The sequence below is a fragment of the Solea senegalensis genome, linkage group LG3 (genome assembly GCF_019176455.1).
Source record: "Solea senegalensis isolate Sse05_10M linkage group LG3, IFAPA_SoseM_1, whole genome shotgun sequence".
NCBI lineage: Eukaryota > Metazoa > Chordata > Actinopteri > Pleuronectiformes > Soleidae > Solea > Solea senegalensis.
In genome coordinates, this window is record NC_058023.1 from 9,854,681 (window position 1) to 9,873,348 (window position 18,668).

Here is an 18,668-nt window from a genome sequence, read left to right on the forward strand (position 1 = left end):
AGCTCGTCTAGCATAGCACGTGTCTTCTTGACTCGTCGCACTGAGTTGCTGTCATTAGAAATCTGCCGTGAAAGAGTGTACCTAATAAAGTGGCCCGGGAGTGTATTTTCTGTAATTGTAAAGTGTAACCTTCGTGTCGGGCAGAGTGACTTGCGTGACAGTGGACTCGCGTGGGCCTTCTTCACCGCAGCCATTTTGTCACAGTTGGAGAAGCACAGGTGAAAATCATGAAATCATTGCTTCAGTGTTCACGCTGCTTTCATTCACTCGTCATTAATGTGATCATCAACACCTGTGCTGTTCCTGCTCAAAATGGCTGCCGTGGGGGGAGGAAAAAAAGAAGAAGAAAGAAGCCGTTGGATTCAGCAGGTACAAGTAACGGCACACTTTGTTTTATTTAAACTTCTCATTTACAACACATACAATAAGTACAAAAAAACATAATATCATAAAATAAGAACAGAAAAAAAGACTATAGTAGTAACACACTGTGTTTTCAATGTAACCCTGAGTATGAGAGCGTGAAACAGATGCAAACAAAAAATACATTCATTTATTTCAAAGCCAAGTCTTAATATTATAAATTCGCTGAAAGTTGGATATCATTCATTTCTTTTGATTTTGGGTTGAACTGGGTATTTATTTGGTTCTCAGTTTGCCTTTTTCTTCTGTAGGTCAAATAAATTCATGATGTTGTTCCCACAAGATTGAGCAGGGCATTATGTTTTATTTTTTTTATAGAAAGTGTGTGTTGTTGAAATAAAATATAATGCTCCTTCAAAGATGGAGGTTTAGGAAGTTGCAGCTGCCCGGACGATTCATTCAACAATTGAGTGAGGGGGAAAAAAAAATAAAATGACCTGTAGATGGCTCAGTAATGGAAGATGGCAGTCGTTGCCTACGTGTAGATAAATACAACATCCTGTCTGGAGGCCTTTCCAGTTTTACAGCAGCCATGTTGACGTGTTTCAGCTCAGGTGTTGGTAATCACATTAATGATGCCTCTGCTCAGTTCTAATAACTCACTACAGAGAGATGGTGAACCAGCAGACGACCCCATTCAACTCACATTCATTTGATTATTTAGACCTGTCCTTTTGAAGTGCCACAACTCTGCAGCTACTTTACCTGCTGCCTGCAGCCATTTTGAGGTTTTAGCAGGAAAAGCACAGGTGTTTGTCAGCCATCATTTCCTACAGTGGCTGTGAAAAAGGACTACAGGTGCGTGTTTGTGAGCGATAACTTGTATTAAACGTTTACGAACTGGAACGTGTCTTGAGACCTTTGACCTTTTAAGCTCATAACACACAGGATCCTGCTGCGATGTAAACTGACCAAATGTTTCAGTCAGGATGTTAAAGTCACTTCATACCTGTTCTCCGTGTTTTCTATTTTCAGTTCACTGAATCCATCTTGGACGTGTTTCATGTTTGTTTCTTGACTGTTAACAGATGTTTTTCTCTGATGCAGAGGAGCTGGTGAACATGTCGACAGCCCTGCTCAGGAATGTGGAAGCTGCAGGTGACCAAACCCGTTGGGAGTCAACAGACAGAAGGTGCGTGCATGTGACGCTCACACACCCTGCAATTACACACTTGGAAAATGGGTTTAAAATAACTGACAAACATTATTTTGGTCATTTCTTTATTACTAAAAAAAACAAAAAGGTTTCCACAATGTAAACAGCTTCTCACATACAGTACACACAAGCAGTTTTGGAAACAAAGGAGTCCAAGCAAAGTTGAAAAGGCGAGCCACTTTAAAGCCAAATGTAGCAACAGACTGCTTCTCATTAAAGTCAACACTGAAGGCTTCATGTGAGGTGAGACTGAGAGAGCAGCAGCACTGAACACAGTTCAAACAAAGGGTTTTCGTGATGTCTGATCCCAGATCTGCTTGTAAGGAAGGCAGTGATACACTGGTACGTGAGGGGAAGAAAGAGGCAGCAACAGGACAAAAAACAATAACAACAAGGAAAACACTGTTAAGTCGCCTATGCCTGTTCACGTTGTCTGGTGCCACAACTTCAGGAGGCAAAAAACAAAAATACACAGACCAGTAAACATCAGTATGGAGCATTAACGCGGCAGAAACCTGCTCTGTGGCACAGCTCACATTTCCCTGACAGTTCATCCTCTAAATTCATCAACCGGTTTGACTCAATAGAGCAGGAACTTATTCCACAAGACTCTGAAGTACCACAGAAAAAGCTGCCTTAACTGCACTCAAACCACTTCACATAGTCAGTCGTCAGTGCATCTTTTGGAATGACCTCAACATTCTTGGTTGAAAATAATCCACAATTCAATTTTAAGCAGCCAGTGATGTTTTTTGGATGTGCTATGAAAATAGTGACCTAAATTAATAGTTTGTTTTTTACCGTCTTGCATCACAGAGAGAAAATATCTGTCTGTTTAGCTGAGCTTAACATCAGCTGCTGGCCTGGAAACCAAGGGCCTGGAAACCAAAGGCAAAAAAATCTTATCAGCTCCCGTGAAACTTGTAATTAACGTGACTGCTTAATGTGTAAATATGTAAACGTCAATGTGTAAGTAAAGAAATGTTCAGTTGTGAAATGGACAGAACAAGGCTGGGGGTGTGTGTGCGTGTGTGTGTTCGCTCGCTTCATACAGTGTCACTCTCCACCTGATTAACTCTCACAGCAAAGTAAATAACCTGATTTCCTACCATGTGTCTAACATGTAGGGCAGTAAACCAACATTGTCCCATGTCAGACTCCTCACTGAGGCTCAACAGCTGCAGACACAGAAACCACAACATGCTTTTAAAGCAACAACACGACTTTGGCAGAACATTTCAGTTTTGTTTTGTTTTTTTTCAGTTCAGCGTAAACGAAAAAAAAAAAAGATTAAAAGTCAGTCGCATCGCACATGTTACACAGAGGTTGGTGCCTTGTTGTGCTGAAAACTGAAAATCCTCCTTGATGTGAAGCAGCGGGACTTCAACATCAGTGAAACCAGTGAAAACACGCTGTGGCTAAATGTCTTATTGAAATGTCAATAGTCCAGTCACATGTTAAAAGTCAATAATTACCACCAGAATTATAATAATAATAAAGTATGCACTATCTAAACTACTTACAGCCACTAACTATCTAGGGCTCACCTTTTAAAAAGTCTAGTCAAAGAAAAGAAAAAAAACATCATTCCAGTTAATACTAGTCACACACATGGCTATGAGAAGAGGGAGAACTGAGATCTCCCGCTCTTCAAGGTTTAAAGCACAAGGGGGAATAAAGGTGTATTTCTTCATTTCCAGTTTGAGATCACCACAAGGAGCAGCAGGTTTGGCTCAGATGTGGGCAACTCTTCCTCTTTTTCATTCATCTTCACTTTCCCTCATTTATTTATTGTTAGTTTTTTTTTTCCTGATGGTGATTTGAATACACGATACCTGTTCAGCAAAACCAACAATATAGTTATGTGTGTGTGATCTACTACACTCTGCCACAATCCAGATGTTCAACAGTTGCCATGGAGACGAGCAGCTGGGTTAGCTGTTGGCGGTCATGGCTTCTCAACAGCTTGATGATCCAGTGTGTCTTTGTTTAGTCCTGGAGGCGTGTGTGTAGGTAGTGTTCATTTTCAGTTCCCAGCTAGTTTGTGTGTGTGTGTGTGTTTGTTGCACTAGAGAGCTATGGTCTGGAGGTAGGTGTCTGTCACTACAGTAAAGGGTTCTCTAATCACCCCTTCACATAGTGAACTAGTTCAGTGGCCCTTACACTCTTCTTGCCGTGTCGTCACCTCAGTGACCCGAGTGTTTTAACTGATAATGTGGTCATGTGATGCTTAAGAAGGCTAGGAGCAATGAGAGGAGAGAGACGGCGTGTCTGCATGCTAATGTTTGTGTGTATCTCTACTCCTACCAGTGTGTGTGTGTGTGTGTGTTATCAGTGCGAGTTGGTTTGCTCCACTTTGTGCCCGACCAGTGATGGAGGCAGCTGCCCTGCTGCAGTGGAGGAGGAGCTGCCAGAGGAGGAAGAGGAGGTCACAGCAGGACGGATGAGTGGAGGCGGAGGGTGGTTGTGGGGCGTTCGGTTCTGGAGTGGGCGTGTCTGGAGAGGCGGGGGCTGGCGCAGGAGGCTGGGTGGAGCCGAGGGAGGCGCGGGACGTAGCAGTGGAGGAGGCTGGGAGAGAGATGAAAGGGTCTGGGTGGAAGAGGGAGAAGAGGAGCTGCCGGCAGCATCTGACGGAGAGTCCTCCATTTTGACCTGAGGAGAGGGAGCAGAAGGAAGAGGAGGAGAGCGTTAGGAGGAGGAGAGTGATCGGCAGAGACAAACAAATAAAATGGAGAGAGAAAGTTGTGGGGAAACAAACCACCTGCTCTTCAGCTGTGATGGATATATTTAGGCAAAGGGGTTCAACAAGGGCTTAAAGCTCAGAATTCTGAGCCACTGGTAGTGAGTTGGCATTAAATTGGTGAATTAACTTGTTAAATTTAACTTATTTTGAAGTGAGTGAGAGCACACACAGTGGGTCTGAAAGCATGACTGGCATCATAAGAATAGCCATGAAGTTTTGTGGTTTGATAGAACCATGATGGGCAGGTGACAGGTGTGTTGACAGCGTTTGAGTCACTGAGGGATGTCACAGTAGTGCAGTAAAGCGGTGAAAAATGATCGTGTCTGCTCGGGTGTTCTCTATACACTGATCAGAGCTGAAGACGTCTCACTTCATGCGCTAACGTGATCACACACCTGGAGCAGCAACCAAAACAAAGAATAGAGCAGCTAAGATCAGATCACACACACACAGGATGTATGACTTCCTGTTTGTTTGTGCGTATGTGCACTCTGATCTGAGCTGCTGGCTTTATCGTTGAAGTTTTCCTATGGATTCTAGTGACAAGTTTGGTCAAAACTTGATATATCCAAGGCTGCCATTGTTCAAATCAGATTCATAACAGATGTTGCATCTGCCACACACATTGCTGCCAGTGTCATCACCATCACTCTCCACCATTGAGCAGGTCGATGACAACACTCATCGCATACATAGAAGCAAAAAAAGGCATTGGATTCTGATAGGACATCAAGTATATATCTGATCTAGAAGCACAGAAGTGACACAAATCGTCCCGCTCATGTTAAAGGGGTCTGTAATATTTTGTGCACTCTGTGGCCACACCTCATCATTCTCTGGAACTCCATCTGTAGTTGCAGTGATGTCCTCGCTACTCCTCCTGTGGTCCCTTTGGTCTCGGTTGGTGGCCACCTGCTCGGCCGCCCACTCCCTCAGCACCTCGTCCAGGTTGAATCTGCGCCGGTAGCTCACGAAAAATGAGCTCACCTGAGACCAGAGAGTAAGATGTTTGGCGTTAGGGGTTGTGCTGTGTTCAAGGACACAGAGGCTGAGAGTAGAGGCCAGTGGACAAATAAAACAAGGAATGATGAAGATTATACTTCCAGCACTGCTTGGTGAAAGGTTAGACTGAAGTCAGAGGCAATCTTCACAAAAACCTCCCCTAGATCACCACATGAGAATGAGGATTCTCACCTGAGCCGGTGTCTTGGTCCCGATCACTTCTGCAATGGCCACAAAGTCTTTACCATAACGTCGAATGGCTGGAAAAGAAGATTGTTGATGAGTGTCGCTGCATCGCTCACCATGATTTCATTGCCCTTACAGGCTGCAAAGACCACTGCTTTCAGTCTGTCAGTGAAATGGTGCAGTCATTGTGTATGAGAGGAAACACAGGAGAAGGGAATGTAGAGAGCACTCTTTTTTTTTTTCTTTTAACCATATTCTGAGGTCAGCTGCCAGCGTGCACCTGCTCTTTTACAGGCCTGACCTGCTGCAACCCTCGCATCTACAACCCTCACACACACATTCGTGTCTCCCACTTCCTGCTTTCTCTTCTACTGCTGCTGCTCAAAGGTGCACTGACTGAAGTGGAGGCATTTTAACATTTGACTTCAGTACATTCAATACAGTACATTGAATAAATTCAATCCTGCATCAGTCAGTCATTATGTATTTATTACCACCGTTATACTGTTGGATGCCAAAACATGGATAACTGTGTCCATAGCAACAAACAATCCCTGCCCTCAGCAGCCATGAATTCTCCTCTTAATGTTCCTCCATAGAACAGTGTGTCTTTAATTGACAAAGTGCTATGGACACTGGAGCAGCTTTATATGTCCCACAGCTTTAATTCACTTTCATTACAAATGGAACCTGGATCCCAGCAGCTCCTACACTGTATAATTCAGCTACACCACATTATAATGAGCAACGCATTTAGACGGCAAACATTAAACTGAATTACTGCCCCACATGTGTACACCTTCAACCAGTCAAGTTGCAGGAAACCTCCTTTTTATATGTTTCCAATTTATGAGCCATAAAGTGTTTCTGCAGAACATTATGATGTCACAGTGAAGTTGACCTTTGTACCTCCAGTCGAAAAAAGATGTCATGTCATTAATTCATCCAATTAAAGATTTGTGCAACAATTTATGAAACAACAGTCCATAAATGTTTGAGTTATGGTTATGGTTAATAATCTGTAAAGTGTGTTACCTAAACATTATGATGTCACAATGAAGTTGACCTTTGTACTCTACCTTTTAAGTCTGATATAGTTCTTTTACTTATTTTAAACTACTCGGCTTTAAACAACACATTTGTGCTAAAGAATTAACCATACAAAACTCACATAAAGACCTAATTAACAGCTCACATTCATAATCTGTGCTTTGTGAAGCGTTAATGTGAAAGTTAAGCTTTTTGGATATGTTGGATTTTACATTTTCTTTTTCAGTTTCCTTCAGGAAACTGTTCCTGGTCCAGAGAGATAACAGAGATATACTGTGTTCTTGTATAGAACTAACACATGCCAGCTTGGCATTACCTGCTTGTGAATATGAATTAGTGAGGAGGAGGAGAGATCGCAACCGCTGACAGAAAATGGTGACTATAGAAAAGAAAGATGCTGGTGCAGCCTTGACTCACCCTGCACAGCCAGGAGCTGCTCCTCTGTGGTCCAACGAGAGTTCATCTTTGGGGCAGGCTGGGAGAGAGAAGAGGGGACACATTACAGCAGGAAGGAACTAAAGTGTGAATTAAAGGGAGGGGGAATGAACAGAGTGAGAGCAAAGAGCAGATTAAGACTAATCTCAGTCCCACAAGGAGTGATATTATATCTGAGGGGAGTTGGGCAAGGACAGAGGGAGAAAAAGAGAGGAAACTGAGGAGACATCAGAGAGAGAGAGAGTCAAGTATAAACACAAATCCAAGTGAGGATAAATAAGTGGTGTGAAGGAACTAAAATGTGAAAAGTAAAATAATTATATTTACCTCCGCAGGTTTGAGACCATCCACACCTTCATTTAGACTTTGTTTCAAAATACTGTTGTTCTGTTTAATAGACTGAACCTGAGAGAGAGAGTGGAGGAAGAAGAAAACGGACAAGTTATTTTTAGTCTTGTTAGCACTGATGTGATTAAACAAAGTGGTGCTATTTTTGAAGGATACAAGTTTATTTTACATATGTGCAAGTCTACGTGTATATCATTTTCCTTAATGTACGCAGGTTTCCTTTTTTTCTTTTATTCAGAAAGACACACATGTGTAAGCAAAACCCACACTGACAGATACAGAGTTCTAAACAAAGTAAAGTCCGGCTGATTTCCTTTAAAAGTGTGTTTTGTTGGTATGTACACTGTTACAGTTTTAACTAGAGAAGGGATATTATGTAATTTAAGGGCAGATGACGGCCACTCGTACATACTTGTCTCTTTAGTGACACCAACTGTGTGTCCAGCTGCCGTATTGTTAAAACTCCAGAATCTTGAGAGGCTGAAAGCGACATGATGTCCCCCTGTTCCAGGTGCATGCCTTTTGGTGGCCTGCGCCGGGCTCTAAGTGGGTGGTGGCGGTACTGAGCTCCAATATTCTCCTTCTTTATCGGCCCAGATCGACTGGGGATGACCTTTTCAGAGCCGGTGCTGCTGGGGTTCTGTTTCACTGCCTTTGTGGTCAGAAAAATCACAAATATTAAAACCAAAGAATTATTTGTTGTTTTTTTGTATTTACTTTTTTACTTACAGCAAGAAGAATGCAGCATTACATTTATGTATAATTAATAAAGTTGAAATTGAAGGATAGAGTTCATTTGTGCTGCTCTCCTCAGGCAAGTTACGGCTAATAAAAACAAAAATGTGCTTATATAAGCATTCATACACACACACACACACACACTGACTGTCAAAAAGAGACCATTAAATTCTCTATTGCTCACCTCTTTCTTGTTGTCAATCTCAAAGTCACTGTCACTGCCTGGGTCTCCTTCTTCTAGGTCTTCATTACTGAGATGCAAAAAAGAGGAAATTAAACCAGTGTCATGTTTTGTCAAGCAAAACATTTTGACTTAAGCAAAAAATAAATTAATCCCCAACAAAAAATTCCACTAAAACGTCAAGAAATAATATCAAGGGATCTCATTTATATTCATGAATATGAATCTTGCTTCTAAAGCTGATGTGTTATTAAGTGTGATTTCACAAAAGAGTTTTGTATTTTTTATCTTTTAGGTGAGCCGTTTCTTCTGTGTCTTTCCTCCAATATCCAATATTCATTCTTCTCTCATTTCATCACAGACTTCCTTCTCCACTGCCAGCATACTGAGTTTCCCCCGGGGGCATCATTCAAGTTTCATGGCTTCTCTTGCCTGTCATCTTTTTCTCTCTTGCTGACCAGTCTCCTGGCCTGTCGGTCCATCACTGAGGTCCTGGTTCTGGTCTTCTTCCAGCTGTAGTAGTACTTTACCAAGCTAGAGATCAACTTGTCTGGCAGCTACACACAAACAAAGGCAATGTACACAGTGAGTATTAAATATTCAAATATATTTAAAATGACATTTACTTCTGTAATAAATACACTGGCCAGGGATGGGTGTGTTCTTCTCCCAGGCTCTCACCATTTGTTGAATGCGGTGGAAGCTCTTGCCGTGGAAACTGAAGGCCTGTTCAAACAGCACTTTATCCTCAACTGTCCACTCGTCCGGGAAGGGGGTGAAGTTGGCGAGGTCTGCCAGAGAGCGCTCCACGTCATGTTTGTGCCACAACAACATGCCCAAGGCCTGATTGGATGGCGAGGACAAACACAAAACCAGGGTGAGAAGAGAGACACAAAGAGATAAAGGGAACATGAAGGAAAAAGTTTAGTATGCCAAGTGTAGAAGAAACTACAAACTAGAAATTAGGAAAGGTTAAACTGACCTGCTCCATGTTGTATCCGTGTTTTTCTTTAGCCATCAGGATGTACTCGTCCACTAGGGTACAGAGAGAAAACTTTAAAAGGGGAAGTAAAGGGGAAGAATCTGTGATAAAGGGAGGTATATAACCAGGTTGAGAAGGTAAACGAAAATTGGAAGGTAGAGAGAGCAAAGAGAAGAGCAAATAATTAACTTAAGAAAAGATACAAGGGGAATGAAAGTAATTGAGAAAGATAAAGGAAAGATGGAAGTGAGGAGACCAAGCAAGTGCACGCAGAGAGCAGCGATGAAAGTTTTAATTACTATTCTCTAGTCGGCAGCACAAACTGAAGGTCAAGTTGTTAAGAAAGTGTCAGTTAAAATTGGGTATGTAAAGTGTGTGTGTGTGTGTGTAGCTTACACATTGCATCAGACAGTTGACTGTTAGGACACCACACCAACATGCTCCTCTGGTCTTTCTCATTGTAGCGGTTTGGGCTGTCTGGTTATGAAAACAATTCCACACATGAAAGTTACACTTATATCATTTACAGGGCTCACCCTCCTCTACCATTTGATATCTTTTATCTCCTAGTTGTTGATCTTCATTAAGAAAAGACGTGACTTGATGAAATCGGCCAAAAGATGTTTGGTGTGACCGTCAGTAGCTTAACATGGTATGACAACTTATTTATCTCTAGGTCAATGTTTTCTTTGTACTGATTCATGCCAGTTGTTAATCCTCAAGAAAATATATGAGGTCCATTTTTATTAACTGAAGCACGCGTCATAAATAAAATACAAGGTTGGAAAACTGCAGAGTGAATCCTTTTATTTATTTAACATAAACGGCAACCTCCTCAGAAAGCTGTTGCAAGTAATACTTCACCTACTTATATAATATATACTTGTATAATACTTTACTTTTTTTAGGTTTCAAGATTTAGGCCTTATTTTTATTAGTTTAATTTACCAACAGATCTGAGCTGTTCAGTTGCCATTCGTCGATTATTGGGCTTCATCAACAACTACATTTAGTAAACAATACTCTTCAAATCCTATTTACCAACTGACAAAAGATTACGATTATTACCGCAACATTAATTAATGTTTTTGTGTATTGAATTTCCTGAACACACGGTGTAAACAACATCGGATGATTTAAGCAAGTCAGGTGAAACACCAGAAAACGATTTATATAAAAGTTTTCTTGCCCCGTTTCCATTTTCAAGGATTTCCACAGAAAACACCAGCCATTTGACCTTGATTTCTCATCATCAGCATTCCCCTCCCTCTTCTATTTCCATGTCCTTAGTCTGCTCACCTCTATGTCTCCTTCACAATCATGATTTCCTTCCCTATTCTATTCATCTGCCTTTTTTCTCTTAATCATCATCATCACTCCCTTTCCATATGTGTTTGCTATAAGTCATTTTACCTGGTTTGAACTCTGGGATTTGAGCTTGGTAGTCTCCGCCCACTCGGATCATACTGTCTGTAGAAACAAAGACAAGGTGACTGTGATTAGTTCAGAGAGAAAAGGAGGGAGGACAAATTCTAGTGACAGACAAAAATTTGACTAAGACAGATAACAGAAGAGACAGAGGGAGAGTCATCTTTAGGACAGCAAAATAAATGAGACAATGATGCATGTTTTAATTTTAATGAACTAAGCTCTCTAACATGCCGTTGTTTCAGTGCTATGCTATTATAAGAACTGCACACAAATATTATATAAAGACAATGCCATGTAAACAGTGTTTACTGATGAACTAAACCTGTGTATGGTCTTATTCAAAATAAGGAATAATCCGGTTAAGACATGAGGAAAAGTGCACTCACAGTTTTTGCAGCAGTGGATGTAAATGCTCTAATCTCACTTTTTTTTAAAAAAAAATTTAAAACAGGAATATAAATAGAATATTCCATTATGGCATAATAATCTGAATAATGTGATATTCATAATATTGTCAATAGTCTAGATTACTGGTGTGACTGAATATTAGCCTCTGAGTTGAATGAGGCACATCCTGAAAAAAACATTATTTACTCATGTATTATCAGATGACGGTTGCCTCAGCCCAAAGCCTGAAATATATGCTTCTTTTAACAGTTTAATTAATAATTTCTCATTTCACTTATTTAAGCAATATATTCTCAGTCACAGCATCAAGCTCTGCACACGAGAACAGTCACGTATATCAGAGTAAAAATCCCAACCTGTGACATTTTTTTTTTTAATCCATATGGCATTCAAATGAGAGGAATCCACACAGTTGGAGGGAGGAAAAGAGGGCAGTGTGATTGCAGACATTGAGTAATTAGTGCTGTGTTGGTGAGGCTAGCAAGAAATAGTGTAGGAGAGAAGGTGAGAGGGTGGAAAGCAAGGAAGGAGTGAGGAGAGACGATGAGGAGGGAAGCAGGCCGAGAGGAGGAAGAGACAGATGACTGTTTCCACAGGGACAGTGGACAGGAAGGGAGGAGAAGGGGATGATAGAAAGGAGTCGATAGTAAGAGATGGGTGTGGACAAAAGACAGGAAGGGAAATGGGGGGGAAAGACAAAAATATGGAAGGATAGAAAATGATAGGAAATACTGGCTGTGAAACATCATTAAATAGATTGATTCAAAAGAGAAAAAGATTGGTAGACTGAGGAAGAATGGAGGAGTTGGAGGCATGGATAATGTGGTGGATCACCTGGGTAGGAAGGTGTATTTAGAGCAATCCTTTACTATTCCAGTTACACTGCTGTGCTTGATCTAAAAATGTGTCCATTGTTAATGCGTGTGTCCATGTGAGATAATATTATAAAATGAAAGTTCAAGAGAAAGACAGTGGGTGAAGGAGAGAAAGGAGAAAGGAAAGATGTGTGTGGGCAGAGGATGACAAGGATGGAGGAGTGTGGAATGGGGTGGAGGAGAGGAGAGCAGTATGCAGGGACGAAAGAAGCACTGCACCAATGCAATGCATGCAACTGAACACCTGCCATGGTGTATGTGTAGAGTGCAAATGTCAGCATGTTAGAAGCCTTAATGAGTGTTTCATGTTAGTTTGATATTAAATGTTAAACCAAAACTTAAATTAGGGAAAGAAATTAACTCACAAAACAGATTACTATAGTTAATCTTAACGTTTGCATGTGCCTACCATGAGCATGCTCTTCATCGCTGCTCTCTTCCTCAGAGTGTGGCTGGCTGTTGCCGTTGGTTACAGTCTTGGCTCTGCTCCTGGACAGGACCCCGGCCCCCGAGCGCTCCATCACTGAGGGCATATCTGCAAAAACACACAGAACCTTTAGCAATAACCACCAGTGCTATCTTCGGTATCATTAAATCATCCATAAATCAGTGAGTTAACTCTTTTTAATGGGTTGGCTGCAAACTAACTTACTCTTCTTAAAGTACAACAGCATATTATGCTGTCATCCTGGGTGCATCTTTCAAACCCAAATGGCCTAGCACCGGCAACAATTCAGACATTAGTTGACGAGAATATCATGTTCAATTTTAAGATCCAAACTGCCAACAAGACAGAATCCACAAACTCTTCTCCAAGTTATGCATCACAAGACCCAAACCGATAAACGTATTAATATGTTACTCTATTTGGAAGCATGCCTCCCTCATACTATACTAAGAAAGCAGATGGCTTACAACAGACACAAAATAATATGCAACACTGTTTTTATATATTTATCTAACAATTATCGGGGGTGGATGCACCAATGAACCAGTATCTTTCTCTCCATGTCTAGTAATTGAACTAATGTCATAAACCCTATACAGAACACAGTTACATAGCCACCAATGACTTTATAATAATTTTTCTATTAAACTGTGAAAGGCTCCATTGGTTGGACAAAACAAACTGTGTGAACATATTAAATTATAAAAGTCATATTTGCTTTTGTCTGACATTCATACACCAACTGAGCACTAAAGGAAAAAATAAAGCCAATTTGACCTGACCTGACACACACCAAACAAGTCTGTGCACATTCAGTTACACTATTATGATATCCTAATGCAATGTCTTATTTTTAGCCCTGCAAAATGTCCACTCTCCAATATGATAAACACATACTCTCATTGATGGCTTAATATAATATTCACCTGTTCAACTGCTTGATGATGTAAAAATATCTACTCAGCCAATCACAAGGCAGCAAGTTAATACCTTTAGATTGTCAAGATGACCTGCCAAAGTTCAAACTGAGCATCCAATTGAGGACAAAAGGGCCATGTTCAAAGACAAAAAGTGTCTTTGAACATGGCTGGTCTGAGTACTTTAGAAACTACTGATTTCCTGGGATTTTCATCCACAAAGATCTTCAGGAAATATCCATTGATCGGCAGTTGTTGTATGCATGAAAATACCTTGCTGAGGAGTCTGACCAGACTGGTTCAAAAGGAAAGAAAGGCAACAGTAACCACAATAAGCACGAGATCAGTGGTCACCAACGTGGTGCCCGCGGGCACCTGGTAGCCCGCGAGCAGCCAACCAGGTGCCCGCGGGCTCATTTCACTTCACCTCCCTTGTATGTATCCATATGATCACTGAGTAAAATGTCCTTGATATTGTTTATAAAAACTGTGATAATCATTAGGAGTAAGCACTGGACTTAATGTGTATGCAATTGAATGCATAATATTTATCATTTAAATGGTAAACTGCATAAAATGTTAATATGGTAGCCCTCCATATTATTCTCTAACCTTCAGGTAGCTCTCGGTCTCAAAAAGGTTGGTGACCCCTGCACTAGATAGTATGTAGAGGACCATCTCTAGATGTCAAATCTTGAAACAGATGGGCTACAGCAGCAGAAGAACATACGTGGTGCCACACCTGACACTTAATCATGTTTTCTGTGTACATAGTTAAGTTGCAGCTCAGTATATATTTACATCACAAATATAATTTTAACCACAGTCTTGATCACGTCCTACAACACAAACTATCAAATCCACATGCCTCAAGTCCCCCCCTCTACAAGACAGGAAAAGCCTTCAAAGCACAGAAGTGAGAGCATCTGACCAACAACATGAGAAAAACGTGCCATAGATCATGTGATCACCCACACAATCAGTGAAACTGCCTCATGTTCTCCCCCCCGCCTCTTTCTACATATCTGTTCAACTGAGTCCCACAGTTGCACAAAAGACGAGACAGTCACTCCAGGACACAGCGCAACACAGTGGAGAGAAAATCACTTAAAACTACTTCGTGTACACAGGTGAGCACAAACATATGTGCTGATCAGATATGAGACACACCAGAGGGGAAAATGAAACGCGTACACGTTTCTTTCTTCATCACATCAGCAACTTGATCTGCAGTTCACTAACTTGAAGCAGAACAAAGCCAGGATGCCGCGGGGTTTGTGTGACAAACAGGTTCATGTCCTCATAGTAAACACGACCAGTGATGCTTGTGGAGGTGGGTGGGGGACGATCACAGATTAAGTCGCATCTAACAAACTCTGGGTAGACAATACAAGTGTCTGAGCCTCCTCCTCTGGGGGCCTTTGTCTGTGTCGCTACTCCTGGTGGCCCCCACTACGACAACAGCTGCCTCCTCTAACTTCACCGGGGAACCAAATCACCCAAATCTGCACGATTCTCTGCACAATTCATTCTCAAACACTTTGTTTAAAGTGTGAGGAAACGATTAAGCTTCAGCTGCACACGAGGAGAAGCTGCATGAACCCGCCCCGGTTCACGTTCAGGGAGTTTCTTTTTTTTCTTTTTTGAACTATAGTAGCCTCAGACACAGAGACGGTAGCCTCGATCACCAGAATACCAGCAAAATCTACTTTTATTAGCTGTGCACACTTATACAAAAATGACACGAATGATAACGAGAAGTATAGGTTGACATAAGTATTGCTCAATCTCCCACTTACGACTTAAAAAACAGTATTTTTCCACAACTTCTGACTAGCATATAGAAAGCATTTTACCACGTTTAATTATAAAGAAATGGGTTAAGATTGTATATTAAGGTAACCACATGTATACTGCTACAAACAAAACTATGATGTGATAATGTATTACTTTTTTAATCCATTGTATGCTTGTCTGATGCACTGAGGCATCATTTCTGACTCATGCATACAGATAATAGTCACAAAGTGACTAATAATGTGCTCATGGGTCTCACGATTAACCCTAACCCAACGTCACTCTGTAGTATCAACTTTTTCAGTAAAAGTAATACAACAATAACATTGTTAACTATTTCTGAATATTTAAAAAAAATCTCTCTCTCTCTATATATATATATATTTATTATTTTTAATGACTCGGATTATTCTTAAACCCGATCAAATATGTGTGATGGTGAATTCGCATTGGATTGGCTTGAGGCACATTTGCAAGTTAGTTAATATTTTCAGAGTTTTGCAGAGCAGTTATCTGTGTGTCACACTATAAAGTCCTTTTGTTTTCCCCCCACGCTTACGTTGCTGTTACTACAACCGCTGCTGCTGCTCTGGAGTAAAAACTCGCTCACTACGTTATTATGAGTCCACTTTGTTGTCTGTTTCTCTTATTTAGCCACAAATATCTTCAGTTTGAACACAGCAAATCCTGTTTCTTAGCGAACAATTTAAAAAACAGGCGACATTAACCCCCTCTTCTTCTTCCTCCTCCTCCTACTCATCCTCCTCATCATCAAAGTGCAGTCTGAAGTCAAACCTAGTTGGTCGTTGGGATGCTAACGTTAGCCACTTAGCTTGCGGCTAGTACCCGGCGTTACATTAGTAACGCTAATAGTTGGAAGTGGCGATAACAGTCACACCGTACCTGTGTTTCGGTTCTCTCCGCTCAACCCGCTCCCAAAACTTCTCTGCGATTTAGTCCGCGGTTTACAGTCCCACTCGGAAGTGCTAAAAAGACAACTAGTGAGCGTAAAACCGGCTTAATTGATGAACACAGTCACTACAATGAAGTGAACTGCATGGATAGATGGAAGCAGCCGTGAGTGAGTGCCGGGGAGACAGACAACACCCCGAGAGAAGTGAGGTGGACATCCGCCAGGATGCGTTCGCCTCTCCCAACCAACCCAACCGATTGGATTAACATAAAATAGTCCCGCAAAACTATGAAGTCTAGTCCACACCCATGGCTTTGGAGTTTTGTTGCTGACATCCTAGTGTCCTTTTCCCACGTTCTCCGTCGTAGAAATGTTGCCCAGAACACAATTTTAATATTTCCATTTGCTACTCCACACCGTATTTTCACTTAAAATTAATCTGATGTAAAAATTAAAAAAAAAAAACAGGATAGATTGGGCACGGTCCTATTTTTTGAACACTGTTCCAGACTCTTAATCTGATGTCTATCAAAATCCCATAAATTAGGGACTACTTGCCAGTGTGTCGGCGGAGGGATTCGTCAGATGTGCATCTCTGTGCTGAGCCAGGCTGTCCAGACTTGTACTGATGTATGCATGGTGGAGAAAAGGGAAGGAGTGTGGGGTATGACTCTAACCAGTGTGTGTGTGTGTGTGTGTGTTTATGTGTGCGCGTGTACGTGTTCTTTAAAGCATAAACACTGACCTTGTCCGGAGCAGTAGTCCTCATGGAGAACAAAACCTGGTCCTAAATGAGGCAGAATCTAATTTCTGGGGCACTGTTTGAGTTTAGGGCTAATGTGTTAATAGTGGTTAGGTTAAAATTGGGGTTGGACATTAAGTGGTTATGATTAAGGTTGGGGATAACGCGCTGTACTGAGTGTCCAAATGAATCAACGTAATGTCCTAAGAAGAATAGCTGCGCAAACCTGTGTGTGTTTAAGTGAGCGAGAGTGTGCGTGTGTGTGCACGTGTCACCAAGAGCCTTCGTGACTTTGCCCTCGACCTGACAGTGACTCAGATAAATAGCCTCAATGTACTTTTCACGTTAATTGGAAATTAAATTTATTTTTATATAAAATATTGAACAATTCATGAGGTCTCTTTGTGTGTGTGTTTCAGGAGGTTCTCTCACACCTGATGCTGCATATAAGCCCAATAACACACACACACAGTTGTCTGACTTGTAATATATATGGTATGTTGTATTTCCTATCACTACTTTCTCCTTTTAATCCCACTTCATGCCAATCTCCATCTCATCTTCTGCACCTCCTCTATATGCCTCCTATTTCTTTCCCTTTGCTCCTCTGTCCTCTCTCATAAGGTGGCAGGGAGGAGGGAGAAAGAAGTACCTGCCCCAGTTCTCCTCCTCCTTCGCCTCTCTCTTCTTCTCTGTCTGTTTCCTCTCTTTTTTTGTTTCTCCTACTCTCTCCTCATCTCCCCCTGCATCATTCCCTTTGCCTCCCCCTCTGTCCCCTGCTCCTCCACACCCCACACTACTTCCTCTCTCCAGTGATGACTCCTCTTCTGTCTTTCCTCCCTCTTCATCTCTTTACTCACCCCTCCTCATCCTCTTCCTCTCCCTCCCTCCCTCCCTCCCTCCCTCTCTCTTATGGCTCTCAATTTCAACAGTGTGTGTGTGCGTACGTGCAAATTCTTCCCCTCCCCATTCTCCCCCTACGGTGACACAGTAAAGCAGTTTCGCTTCGTTCACCTCCAGCCCCCATCCTTCCTCTTCCTCCCCTACAGTCTCATTCTCACCCCTGCCACCTCCTGCCTTCCTCTCCTCTGCCCTCGCCTCCTCCTCCTCCTCTTCTTGCCCTCCTCTCATTAGTCAGTGTCCATAAAACTCACCATTCCAGTCTCTCCTCTTGTTCACTCCTCCAGTCCCTAACACATCCTCTCTAATGAACAACTGCTGCCCTCCTCCTCCTCCACCTCCTCCCCATCCCTCTTCACCTCAGCTCCCTCGTTTTCATCCTCTCACTCGCTCTGTCCTCCTCTCCATTCGTCACTGCGTCCCTCTCACTCTCTCTTCCTTTTCCTCCTCTTTGCACTCAGTTTCACTTCGATCCTTCAGAACTCAGTGTCCCTCCCACCTTTCCTTTAGCTCACTCTTGTTTTCACTTCTGTTTTCACCCCCTCCCTCCTCTTTCTCTTCCTCCTCCTCCTCCTCCTCTTCTCCTATCTCCACCTGTCTCATTCCTTCTCCTTGGCTGTCTTGTCTCTTCTCTTCACTTGTCGTTCTCTGCTGTCTCATCTCCCTCACTTCCACATCTCCTCATAACTCCTTTGCACCTCACCCTGACTCCCATCCCTCCATCCCTCCCTCCTGTGAAGTCTCTGACTTTCTCTGTTATCTCAGGAGATGCATGCTCTAGAATTACATGTCATGTCATAGAATCAGTTGTAATAGAATGCACTCCTGCTGCATTCACAGTTGGACAACCATCATGCATGTCTTGTAAAACCTACCTTGATATAAGTGCAGTGAAATGATGCTGTTTGCCGCCATCATTATTCTGTGATGATGGAACACTGATTACAGAGAAGTTAGGACCCAAATGGCTCGTACTATGTGATATGGCATTGC

At 41.9% G+C, this 18,668-nt stretch overlaps 1 protein-coding gene and 1 long non-coding RNA gene across 4 annotated transcripts; one reads left to right on the forward strand and one right to left on the reverse strand.

Annotated features, from left to right (window-relative positions):
- Positions 1-55: 55 nt before the first annotated feature.
- Positions 56-9,039, forward strand: LOC122766612. 3 transcript variants are annotated; one of them, XR_006360094.1, is made up of 4 exons: positions 56-369; positions 1,471-1,555; positions 8,624-8,847; positions 8,913-9,039. It is a non-coding gene; the product is annotated as an uncharacterized LOC122766612 (long non-coding RNA). The 3 variants fall into 3 exon arrangements; XR_006360092.1 differs by lacking the exon at positions 56-369 and having other exon boundaries at positions 986-1,555; XR_006360093.1 differs by lacking the exon at positions 56-369 and having other exon boundaries at positions 986-1,555; positions 8,936-9,039.
- On the reverse strand, positions 1,657-16,216 carry rcor2 (REST corepressor 2). The gene is made up of 14 exons (XM_044021615.1): positions 16,024-16,216; positions 12,368-12,493; positions 10,658-10,714; positions 9,641-9,721; positions 9,245-9,297; positions 8,944-9,105; positions 8,695-8,819; positions 8,266-8,332; positions 7,756-7,995; positions 7,323-7,400; positions 6,978-7,035; positions 5,517-5,584; positions 5,148-5,309; positions 1,657-4,231 (listed from the first exon to the last, which is right to left on the reverse strand). The coding sequence occupies exons 2-14, from the start codon at positions 12,489-12,491 to the stop codon at positions 3,911-3,913; spliced, it is 1,596 nt and encodes a 531-aa protein (XP_043877550.1). The 5' UTR covers positions 12,492-12,493; positions 16,024-16,216; the 3' UTR covers positions 1,657-3,910.
- Between the last annotated feature and the right edge of the window lie 2,452 nt (positions 16,217-18,668).